Genomic DNA, 13,173 nt, shown 5'->3' on the forward strand with positions numbered 1-13,173 from the left:
AGAAGGTTATTAAATAAATGTGATACTTTATGCAGATTAAAAATGTATTTAACTCAAATCCTACAATGGAATCCTGAGATACTGAATGTGCTTCGTTTCAGCGGCATTCTCAGACCCTGAGGACAGGAAATGAGCAGACTCACCGATTAAAGGCACAGAGTCGGAGGTGGCTGGCATGATCTCTGCAACCAGCAGCATGAAGACAGTGAGTGAGAGCAGGACTGTAATACCTGGGGAAGAGACAAATCACCAAAACGCTCTTCAGTCAACACAGTTTGGTGGACTATTTTCCAATTAAACTACTGATACTAAATATATGTACTGTTCATCATATATCTTTATATCAGATAACTTAAGATGATAGAAATTATGCTTCAATTAAAAGGGGAAGCACCCCTGCTGGACTGGTATTTTCATGTAATACTTTGTATTTTTGGTACTTTATTATGGTCCATGTTGTGTTTTCTCTGCAGTGTCAAGTGCCCGGCCCCAGGCCATACATGGTGATGCCCAGTAATCCAATGATAATTCGCCTCTTTGTGCACTGCTGAGCTTGGCTGTTTACATTTGGCATAGTTGCGCTTCCTCGATACAATGAGGTCAAGAGGAGCAGGTACCACAAAATACCTGAACAGACCGTATTACCACAAATTTACAGTAGGACCACATGCTGTATGAAAAGGACCTAGGTCACATTTGAAAAGATCAGATTCCATGTGTACCGCTGTTCTGTTCATGTTGTTGTGGATCCACCCGTGTTTACACTCATCTAAAAGCATGATGACACACCGTTGACGGCTCTGCAGCGTCTTACATCTTCTCTCACATTGCCATGGCAACAAACGTCAAATGTATACTTAATTGTGCGCCTTCATCTGTGAAGGGGGGTGTTTTCATATTTGATGGTATATTTATGCGCTTTTGTTACAAATTGCAGGATATGCATTGACATGAACTGACGTATAAAAAAGCTCCATATGTTGGTCCAGATGTTTTTTTTCATCCCATACATATATACTTTGTATTTGTGTATTGTTCTTTTTGTGAACTTTCCATGGCACATTGCCTGTTGTGTTGACGAAATTTTGGTCAAATATCTAATATGTGGTTTACTACTGCTACTGCCAATTTAACCATGATTTGCACGGACCTTAAAGAACCTCAATGTTAGAAAATGAATGAAATTGTGTCAGAAAGGACATTTATATGATGTGATATTAAAATGGAGTTATTTCACTTCACTATTGGCAAAGTTAACTGTTGTGTAATATATGATCACTAGAGGGAGCACTCGTCTATCATAACTTCATCCAAACAAGTAGAGCGAGAAAAAGCTAGTAAGGGGCTAGTAAAATGTTCATTCTCGTTTAAGCCGTGTCTTTCGCTTATATTGTTTTATGTAAACAATGAGGGTCTTCTTTATTTCACATGCTTTTGGACTCTCACTTTCGAGCTGACGTTGATCAATAGATGACACCGATAGACAAACTGAACTTTGTCAACACAGAAAAAGAAGTTGACATTGCACAAACAAGTCAAAACAGTTATCCTAACAGTTTTTAAAGGAAAAGACTCACAAGCGCACTCACGCTGTCAGCCAACCGCTGACTTAAAGACACCTCAATACTGCGATGCCTTGTTCAAATAATTTCTCCGCAGACAATTCAGCTCCATTTGAATTAAAGCTGCAAATAGATGCCGACGTGATATATATATTTTCAAGTCCACATGTATATAATAATGACAGTGTGCGTGTGTGGCTGCTGTGATTTATTCAACACCTGGCTGTGCACAAGCACCTGAAAAGAGAGGGATTCGCGGGGCGCTCATGCGGTGAACAATTTGGAATCTTCTTTCAAAACAATTTCACATTACAAGCAAAAAGACCCGCATTACATCCTTCTAAATTATACTCGTTTTCAAGTCGTTCTGTATTCCACTTTTTTTTCCCATCTTCCCCTCCACCTCGTCAGCATGTTTGACTAATTACTGCAACACATAAGGAAAGACCCACTTGATACACATACAATACGCTTCGATTTCAATCCCCTGTAGGTAAAATCTTCACCAGAACATAGGAATATATCTTTTGTTTTTATAATGAGGGTCCCCCCCGCCATCTTACCCAGATGTACTGCTGGTCTCATCATGCTCTGCAGTTGACATAGCAACTATCTCCTAGGCAATTACATGACATCCACAGTTGTTTTCTAAATATGACAGTATGACAGTGAGGAATGCTGTAAACTATAATGTAGCCAGATGTCAGAGTGGCACGTTGGTGAGTTTTGCGTCGAGTGAAGTTTGTAAATATGAAAATATGGAGAATGTTTTTTTTTTTTTTCATCTTTGCTTATTGCTTTGATACAGAGTTTAGATATTGATCTACAGTTTCCGTTTAATTATTTTGTTCCATCCACACCACAACAAAAGTCAGGAAAAAGACAGTCGGATAGAAGCACATTCATGCAAAGACGGTGAGATGAAGTTTAGTTCTAAATCTATGGGAGTATTATTGTGGCAAAACTATTTACAAATGTGAGTGGAGAGTTGTGTAACTGTATCTCAATCCGTGTGTGCGTAATCAGATTTGTAAATGTGTAGACAAATCTGTAAATGCGTACATAGATATTAATGGCTGAAAAGTATTTTGCTCCAACAGTTGGAAATACAGACAAGTCATCAGTAATAAGTCAGGCGGGCCTCTCAACTGGATGTCTTTTTACGTGTGACATTTGCTACACTTCTGCCGTGGCAGAGATCTGCAAATACAGTATGTGTTGAGATGTGTCTGTGTGCCCCAGTAGCTATAGTCTGCGGTAGCACCCAGTGATTTTAAGCATGACATTGCTGGGCTGGGTAGTATGGCACCCCATTTAAAATACATATCAATCCATATTAAATACATTTATTCATTCCTAAACACATTCATAAATATGCCTATGAAATAAATCTCTAATTGCCTGACAGAAGTGGGACTATGACTTCTGCTGCCGGGGAATAGACTTTGCACCCGAGACCCAGGTGTGGGTCTACTATCCGGAAAGAAAGAGGGGCCTTTACCATAAGCTGTTGACCCAGTGTCGGATGTCTGTACACGGTGCAGCTGGTCAAGCCAGATGGTGGCGCTCAACTGTGACCGGCTCACTCCCTACCGGTCCCTGACTCCAACCGAGGAGGTATTGGGAGCTGAGGATCCGCTCTGAGCAACAACTCCTACCACTGTTCCGCCGGCTCTGAATCTGTGCAATAACCACGGCACATTAATTTGCATATAACAGATGGCAATGTGGCATTATGAAATAAAAGTGCCCTGAAATAAATAAATGTGGAACTATGAAATAAAACTCCCTTGAAATGAATAAAAGTAGCTGTGGCAGACCAAGGGCTTGGTAAAGCCGCAGTCTGCAGTCACCAGCACGAGCTTCTCCCCGCATCGGCACACCTGCTTCGAGTCGGGGAAATCAGCGCCCCAGTGGTACCCATTGGCTTGATGCGGTTTGAGTCTGTTTTTCTTGCAGTGAGGTTGGTGTGTGTGGAGTCCAGAGACGCGTGAGCCAGACTTCAATGTAGAGAGAGAGAGAGAGAGAGAGAGAGTGAGAGAGACAGAGAGAGAGAGAGAGAGAGATTTCTGATTTCCTAAGTCCTACGCTTGACCCGCAAGCCTTTTCTTTATCAATAAAATACGCGCCAAACCGCACGGTTGAAGGCGCTCGGACTGTTGCCTCTTCCATTCTGTTCCCCGATGTGGCCAACCCGCCATATATTGGCACCTAAACAGGGTCATAAAGAAGCAACGGGAGGCACCACTCACAACTGGCAGCTAGCAGCTAGCAGCTTGCAGCTCTCGCCCAGGTCCAGATGAGCTAGGCCCAGCAGTTCCGAGAATTGGTGACGGGCCACAAGCAAGACTGAGAGCAGGACCGGCAGCCAGAGCAGGAGGCGCTTATATGGCTCCTCTGGTAGCGCACAACACAGCAGGAGCTAGCTGCAAGCGGTTACCCGTGGTGGTTGCTGCGGCTGCTTCTCACTGGTCCTCCACCGGACACCCTGGGTGCTGCTGCTGCCAGGGTGGCTCCAGGGTGTCTTCAGACGGTATGTGTCCCCTGCCGGAGAGTCCATGCTCAGGTGCCAGTGTGGCAGTTTATCCTACTACATGTCAACCAAGTGGCATTTTCAGGGCCGTCCGGCACAAAGACACAGAAGACGGGGGGTTGTAAACACCAGTTTATTGCAGAGGGTTGGCCAATTGGAATTAGCCATGAGCAGATAGACATTATGTCATGACAGGGCTCCTATCCTGAGTGAGTGTGGGGATGGGGGTTTTGCTGTTGCTCGTTAGACCAACCAACGAGCAACAGCTACTGTATGCAGCCACCCTGATCCCAAACATCTAGATCCAGGTCAGGTGTGGCTGCTCAACGACACCATTCCCACACCACATTCAGCTAGCCACCCATGCCCTACCACCTGAGGACCGCCTGGATTACGGGTCACTGTGTAGGGAAGTCCTGGACCGGGTGGGGAAGACTCCAGGGGCACCGCTTACGGTTCGGTGGAATGGACTACGCCACCATGAGCCGCCCATTTACGCACACACAGGTGGAGGGCTGGGGACTTTCAGGGGGGTTCTTTCCCTCCCTCTACCTCTGTCCCTTCTCTGTCCCCTCAGACCTTCCAGGGCGGTGCCGTAACAGGGAAAATAGGAGCATAAGCCTTTGGGCAGGGGTGAAGGTACTGTGGGCGGCACGAACGCAGGGACTGCCCCCTCATGAAAGTTGTCCAGGTCCCTAGACCGCCGGACCCCTCTCCCAGTCAGGAAGGGGCCTACTACCTAGCGGTAAGGCCAGAAGGTGGTAGATATCGGGCTTTGCTGGACTCTGCTGACTTTGATGGCTGTTCATAACGCTGCACTCACTCACCTGTATTTCTCACTGATTAGGGACAGGTTGTACATGAAATGAGCCGTGACACTCAGTCAGGGGAGGAAATTACCCAGTTGCTGGTTCTAAAGAGCCACGGGAAAGGCTTTTCCAGGAAGCTCACTTTAACCCGATGGCCAGTCACCTTTGACACGATCAAACACTCCAGCGGATAATGGCCCAGTTTTATTGCCACGTGTCCTGTGTGCCAGTTGGTCAATCCTCCAGTGATGCCTAGAGCACCGTTGAGGCTCCTCCCCCTCGTGGCTGCTACGCCAATCTAACATTTGGCCCACAAGCCATTTCTTTATCAATAAAACAAATGCCAAACGGTGTAAAACAAAAAAAAAAGTTGTATTTATTTAACTTTTTTACTCATTTATATATTTATTTTACATTTAGTTATATTTCACTGCCTCATTTATTTATTTCAGAGTGTATTTCATAGACATTTATTATATATTCAGTCCATTTGCATACTTGTTTATTTGTTTGTTTGTTTAATATTGACTTAAATGGCGTTCCATACAGTACTACCCAGCCCAGCAATGTCATTCTTAAAATCACTGGGTGCTTCCACAACTGGTGGTGTTTGGGCTGTATAGCTACTGAGGCACACAGACACATCTCCACACACATTTGTAGATCTCTGCCACAGCAGAAGTGTAGCAAAGGTCACATGTAAAAAGACACCCAGTTGAGAGGCCCGCCTGAGTTGTTCCTGATGACTTGTCTGTGTTTCCAACGATTTAGAAAAATACTTAGACATTTCAACCATTACCGTTTTTCTCAATTGTTGAGGTATGTTTCTGAAAACATACCTCATATTCTCAGAACTCTGCACAGAAATCCAAAAACACACACACAAAAGGCAAAATGAAATTAAATTAGTGCAAAATGAAACTCTGCATTCAAAACAATGTAATGTCTTCTCAAAATGGTATTTTATGTTAAAGCAGCACTTTGTAACTTTCATTATTTAGGATTTGGGATCCCTACAGTTTCTGAGTGCAATTGCACTTTTACACCACTGTTGTAAAACTCAAATTTATTTTACTGGGAAAGAGGTAACTTTCTCCATGTTACAAGTTAGTGTACCATCAAATTGATTTTGAAGCTGTTATTTATTTTAAGGTAAAACATATGGATGTATGGTACATATGGTTGTTTTAAAATGACACACACTGGCACTGACACTGCAGTCTGCAGTCACCAGCACAGGCTTCTCTCCGCAACGGCACACCTGTTTCGAGTCGGGAAATCAGCGCCCCAGTGGTACCCATTGGCTTGATTCGGTTTGAGTCTGTTTTTCTTGCAGTGAGGTTGGTGTGTGTGGAGACCGGAGAACCGTGAGCCAGACTTCAATGTAGAGAGAGAGAGAGAGAGAGAGAGAGAGAGAGAGAGAGAGAGAGAGAGAGAGAGAGAGAGAGAGAGAGAGATTTCTGATTTCCTAAGTCCTACGTTTGGCTCGCAAGCCTTTTCTTTATCAATAAAATACACGCCAAAACGCACTGTTGAAGGCGCTCGGACTGTTGCCTCTTCCATTCTGTTCCCTGATGTGGCCAACCCGCCACATATTGGCACCGTAACAGGGTCAGAAAGGAGCAACGGGAGGCACCACTCACAACTGGAGCAGCAGCTCGCAGCTCTCGCCCAGGTCCAGATGAGCTAGGCCCAGCAGTTCCGGGAATTGGTGACGGGCCACAAGCATGACTAAGAGCAGGATCGGCAGCCAGAGCAGGAGGCGCTTATATGGCTCCTCTGGTAGCTGCGCAATACAGCAGGAGCTGGCTGCAAGCGGTTACCCGTGGTGGTTGCTGCGGCTGCTTCTCCCCAGTCCTCCACCGGACACCCTGGGTGCTGCTGCTGCCAGTCAAGAGAGGGTTGGTGCTGGGGCTGCCCGTTGACCCACTGGTGGCTCCAGGGTGTCTTCAGACGGTATGTGTCCCCTGCCGGAGAGTCCATGCTCAGGTGCCAGTGTGGCAGTTTATCCTACTACATGCCAACCAAGTGGCATTTTCAGGGCCGTCCGGCACAAAGACACAGAAGACGGGGGGTTGTAAACACCAGTTTATTGCAGAGGGTTGGCCAATTGGAATTAGCCATGAGCAGATAGACATTATGTCATGACAGGGCTCCTATCCTGAGTGAGTGTGGGGATGGGGTTTTTGCTGTTGCTCGTTAGACCAACCAACGAGCAACAGCGACTGTATGCAGCCACCCTGATCCCAAACATCTAGATCCAGGTCAGGTGTGGCTGCTCAACAACACCATTCCCACACCACATTCAGCTAGCCACCCATGCCCTTCCACCTGAGGACCGCCTGGATTACGGGTCACTGTGTAGGGAAGTCCTGGACCGGGTGGGGAAGACTCCGGAGGGGCACCGCTTACGGTTCGGTGGAATGGACTACGCCACCATGAGCCGCCCATTTACGCACACACAGGTGGAGGGCTGGGGACTTTCAGGGGGGTTCTTTCCCTCCCTCTACCTCTGTCCCTTCTCTGTCCCCTCAGACCTTCCAGGGCGGTGCCGTAACAGGGAGAATAGGAGCATAAGCATTTGGGCAGGGGTGAAGGTACTGTGGGCGGCACGAACGCAGGGACTGCCCCCTCATGAAAGTTGTCCAGGTCCCTAGACCGCCGGACCCCTCTCCCAGTCAGGAAGGGGCCTACTACCTAGCGGTAAGGCCAGAAGGTGGTAGATATCGGGCTTTGCTGGACTCTGCTGACTTTGATGGCTGTTCATAACGCTGCACTCACTCACCTGTATTTCTCACTGATTAGGGACAGGTTGTACATGAAATGAGTCGTGACACTCAGTCAGGGGAGGAAATTAGGTGGCACGGTGGCGCAGTGCATTGCACTGCTGCCTCACAGCAAGAAGGTCCTGGCTTCGATTCCCGCCTGGGGCGCTGTTGGCACCATGCTCCGGCGGGTTATCTCCCAAAATAGGAGCCTTTCTGTGTGGAGTTTGCATGTTCTCCCCGTGCTCACATGGGGTTTCCTCCACGTCAGTAAGGACCCCCACCAAAAACATGCACCCATCGTTGTCTGACCAGCAATGGACATTTATCACCTGGTCCCCGGGCGCGTCTACGTATGCTGCCCACTGCTCCTGGCTGTGCCCCCGGAGCAACCCAGGATGGGTCAAAAGCAGAGAATCCATTTCACCGGCCACCATCCAAGCATGTGTCATAGTGTGGTGTGTTGTGTGATGAATAAAGACTGTTTCTTCTTCTTCTTCTAAATTACCCAGTTGCTGGTTCTAAAGAGCCACGGGAAAGGCTTTTCCAGGAAGCTCACTTTAACCCGATGGCCAGTCACCTTTGACACGATCAAACACTCCAGCGGATAATGGCCCAGTTTTATTGCCACGTGTCCTGTGTGCCAGTTGGTCAATCCTCCAGTGATGCCTAGAGCACCGTTGAGGCTCCTCCCCCTCGTGGCTGCTACGCCAATCTAACATTTGGCCCACAAGCCATTTCTATATCAATAAAACAAATGCCAAACGGTGTAAAACAAAAAAAAAGTTGTATTTATTTAACTTTTTTACTCATTTATATATTTATTTTACATTTAGTTATATTTCACTGCCTCATTTATTTATTTCAGAGTGTATTTCATAGACATTTATTATATATTCAGTCCATTTGCATACTTGTTTATTTGTTTGTTTGTTTAATATTGACTTAAATGGCGTTCCATACAGTACTACCCAGCCCAGCAATGTCATTCTTAAAATCACTGGGTGCTTCCACAACTGGTGGTGTTTGGGCTGTATAGCTACTGAGGCACACAGACACATCTCCACACACATTTGTAGATCTCTGCCACAGCAGAAGTGTAGCAAAGGTCACATGTAAAAAGACACCCAGTTGAGAGGCCCGCCTGAGTTGTTCCTGATGACTTGTCTGTGTTTCCAACGATTTAGAAAAATACTTAGACATTTCAACCATTACCGTTTTTCTCAATTGTTGAGGTATGTTTCTGAAAACATACCTCATATTCTCAGAACTCTGCACAGAAATCCAAAAACACACACACAAAAGGCAAAATGAAATTAAATTAGTGCAAAATGAAACCCTGCATTCGAAACAATGTTATGTCTTCTCAAAATGGTATTTTATGTTAAAGCAGCACTTTGTAACTTTCATTATTTAGGATTTGGGATCCCTACAGTTTCTGAGTGCAATTGCACTGTTACACCACTGTCGTAAAACTCAAATTTATTTTACGGGGAAAGAGGTAACTTTCTCCATGTTACAAGTTAGTGTACCATCAAATTGATTTTGAAGCTGTTATTTTAAGGTAAAACATATGGATGTATGGTACATATGGTTGTTTTAAAATGACACACCACACCATCACCACCAATTGATCGGTGATCCGTACTGTTCGCCCCCCACAGTTCGGCACGCATGTGATCCACGGATCAATTGCACATCATAGTGAAAAACCGAAGCCCGAACCACAGGAGCTGGAGCTCAGCTGGAGCGCAACTTGTTGCTTCTAATAATTTAAAGCAAAAATGTGCTCTGATTCAATAAGATATGATATTTTACAATATGTCCACTTGAGAGGGCAGAACAGTGTGGGAAGTGTCGGTAGGCACCGGTAGTAAGAGTAGTTAACATTATGGATATGATTTGGATTGTGATATCAAAGATAAGATAATAATGTTAAATTGAACATGATGCTGTGATATGATGAGTAGAATTAGGAAATAAGTCTAGAGAGATAAGAGAAGAACATACAAAGCGAACACTGACGTGGTGGATGGAGGAGAAGAGACACACTTGCAGTAGTGTTGAAAAGTTCGTCGAGAGCATCCTGCTCACTGAAAAGAGCCGACTCTTACGGCTCCCAAGCATTACTTTTATCTATGAAAACTGAATGAAATGTTTTGTTTATATTTATATTTATCTTACAACAAAAAAATAACATTATTTACAGTGATTTAATATGACTGGACTGAAGTGAAGTGTTTTACATAACAAACATATGTTTAAATCGAATCAAATTGGTATTGAGAGATACAAAGTTCTCTACAACAACGACAGTAATTCGCTTAATTCTGAACCGATTTTCATGAAATTGAGTTTGTTATAAACGTGACATATATTCAGATCTAATCATACTCACTACCATGTTTAAAGGAAGAAGGTATCATGCTTGCCTCATATTACACTTTCGATTATTGAATATTTTATATATTTTAAGATTTTATTTAAACATTGGACATATTGAATATTGTTTTCATATAAGTCCAAGGGAAAAAGGCCCTTGCTTTAAGTGTTTTGCAAAATAAATGGAAAGCAAAGTTATATTTGTCTCCCATTTTTATCTTTTATTTTTTTTGCTGATCCGAAAAATGATCCGATTGTGACTCAAAACCGTAACATGATCCAAACTGTGAGTTTTGTAGAGAATTGTGTGTAGTGTTTTGAAGAAAAGTTGTTTGGAACTGCAATCTGAATCTAAATAGGATAATTACTTCATGTGATTGGTACATGATTTACAGGTTGTGGTCATTGTGCCTCAAGTGCCAGTGAAAAACTGTATTATCTATTTAAAGATTTTTCTACACATTTACAAATCTGATTATGCACACACGGATTGAGATACAGTTACACAACTCTCCACTCACATTTGTGAATAGCTTTGCTACAAAAATAGCCCGATATAAATCCCTTGATAAATGTTTTGCAACCTCAAGAGAAGTGAAAAAAGTTCCTGAAATCTTACGTTGACTGTAATTAAAAAAGTAGTGCAATTTGACATGATCATATGACATGATCACCCTGAATGTAATTTTAATTTAACTTAATTTAGACTCTCTTGAATTACTTGTTTTCCTATATAACAATAAAACGAATTTCCCTAAAAGCAGCGCCTGCACAGCATTTTTATTAGTAATTATTTTTATTATCTTTTTGATTACTGCATCTAAGTAATGTAAGTAGATTACTTTTTGATCAAATTATACCATGCAAATGTGTCCTTATATTAAATATATTTTGATTTCATTTTTCATTTGTGTCCTCAAATCTCAGTTCAAAGTTCCTCCGTGTGCCTGTCACGCAGTGCATGCGCTGCATGCGTCCAGGCTCTTACCCAGCGAGATCTTCTCCCCTGAGTCGGCGGGCAGCAGGAACACGAGCAGCGCCAGCGTGGAGATGAGCACGCAGGGGATGAGCAGGTTGAGGCCGTAGTAGAGCGTCCGCCGGCGCATCACCACCGTGAAGGTGATGTCCGGGTAGGGCTCCTTGCAGCAGTTGTAGAAGCGCTCGTTCCTCTGCCCCGGGACCTCTGGGGGGGCAGAAATTAGGGAAAGAACACGCAGACATCAGTGATTAATGGAGTGAATATAAAGAGGCCGAGGCTAAGGAGTCTGGAATAACTTCAGTGGAAGTCAATCTCAAGACATCTCGTAGCTTGCTCAAAATATAACGTAAGTGATAATAACCAAACGGGATGATTATACTGTAGATATGAAGCTTTTTAATATATTTGAAAGGGATTTTTCATAAAAATGTTCAATACTCAAAGGAAACATTTGGCATAAGGGTTTTTTGAATTACTTAAAGTGGCAAGTGGCAAGCTCTAACACTGTGGATGACACAGCAATTAGGATAAGTTGTTCTTTGGATTTTCAATACTGATAGTTTTGTATTATATCATAAAGGACAGCTTGGCGCCACTGTTGTTGCCCGAAACCAGACTTTAATAACAATTACTTCTCGGGCAGACAGGAAATGCAGGGGAACATCCCACCCGCCACCAAATCACTGAATGAAGAACACAGAGTTTAAGGTTTGTTGGTGGATCATCTATCTAACGCCTGTCTGTTTCAAAGCCTTCTTTTTAATTCAGCATATAACATTTTATATTATAATATACAGTATGTAAATCTTTCATATTCCATTTTTGTGGTTTGGGTGGTTTTGATGGTTTGGGTGTTTCCGGGCGGGTTTTTGGCAGTTTTTAGTGGATGGCTGCAAGGTGTGGAAGCCAACAGTGGACACAGCTGTCAGAGAGATTTAGTTTGATTAGCAAGAGACTTAAAATTAAATCTGCCATGTGTCTGATTTCTCCCTCCTGACAGCGAGGCATTGAACACCTGGCAGAGGGAACATAGCCACGTATGGCGGTGTGACCAGGGAACCCAAATGAAAGTGGCTCAAGTTTTACTACGCAGTTTGTGTGTGAAATGACTAATTAAAGAATTAGGTCCATCCATTACCCTTACTCATACAGAAATGCATTAGTGCGAGTAATAGATGGATGGTAACAGAGTTGTAACAGGCCTCTGTACAGCTGCAGGTGATGGACGGATGGTGAGTCAGTGTAAACAAAAACAAGAGAGAGAGAGAGAGAGAGAGAGAGAGAGAGAGAGAGAAAGAGCAGACACATGGCAGATTCACAAGTCTGTTAATCAAACTCAGTCTCCTACAGATGTGTCCACTGGCAGTTGAGGCGCTGTTGGCTTCCAGTCAACGCCAGAACCGCACCCCAACACTGCCCCGCCTTTATATAATAACTCACATCACTTGGCCTGGTGTGATCGTTCCACATAATCCTGAATATATATTTACCATCTGGCTGGCTGATTTATTTTCTCACTTACTTTATGCATTTTAAAGTGCATTGGTGATGTCCCATTAGGCATCACGGTCAGACCTCGCCGCCCCCCACCCACCATGCCATATTATTCTCTCTTACCCACAAGGTCCCACTCTCCATTGGCGATGTAGCCCGAAATGTCTGCATCCACCATTTGCAAGTCCAGAGACCATCCTCCGTATGTCCAGGAACCGAACTTCAGATCGCACCTCTGGACATCGAAGGGGAACCAGCGCACGTCGATGTGGCACGTGCTCTTGAAGATCGCTGATGAAAAATACAGAAATGTCCATCACTACCCAAGAAGGCTCACAAATGAACAGTCAGACAATTGAGTTGGACAACATCCACCCACCTTTGTGAAACAATTAAGATAGATATCGACAGATAAGATAGATATTGATGGTTTGACACTGTCAAACCATTTGCTTTTTGCACTCAAGTGAGACATAGTTGGTAATAACGAAGTTGCAACTGTAGCCACTTTCCCACTTGCACTGAAAGCTCGAAGTTCACACTGCAGGAAAAAGTGACCCAAATCCGACTTTTTTGCTCATATGTGACTCAGATCAGTTTTTTTTCATGAGTGTGACCAGAACAAATCACATGTAATCTTATATTCTCG

At 44.0% G+C, this 13,173-nt stretch overlaps 1 protein-coding gene across 1 annotated transcript in view; it reads right to left on the bottom strand.

The window, feature by feature from the left end:
- The window catches only part of chrna7a (cholinergic receptor, nicotinic, alpha 7a (neuronal)), a 37,638-nt gene that overhangs the window by 2,104 nt on the left and 22,361 nt on the right, over positions 1 to 13,173 (bottom strand). The window contains exons 6-8 of the mRNA XM_079998292.1: positions 12,648 to 12,815; positions 11,040 to 11,234; positions 144 to 230 (exon numbers count right to left, since the gene is read on the bottom strand). Coding sequence (XP_079854418.1) covers positions 144 to 230; positions 11,040 to 11,234; positions 12,648 to 12,815 — 450 coding nt within the window. The remainder of the gene's footprint in view (positions 1 to 143; positions 231 to 11,039; positions 11,235 to 12,647; positions 12,816 to 13,173) is intronic.

The sequence above is a fragment of the Zeus faber genome, assembly GCF_960531495.2.
Source record: "Zeus faber genome assembly, chromosome: 3".
Lineage (NCBI taxonomy): Eukaryota > Metazoa > Chordata > Actinopteri > Zeiformes > Zeidae > Zeus > Zeus faber.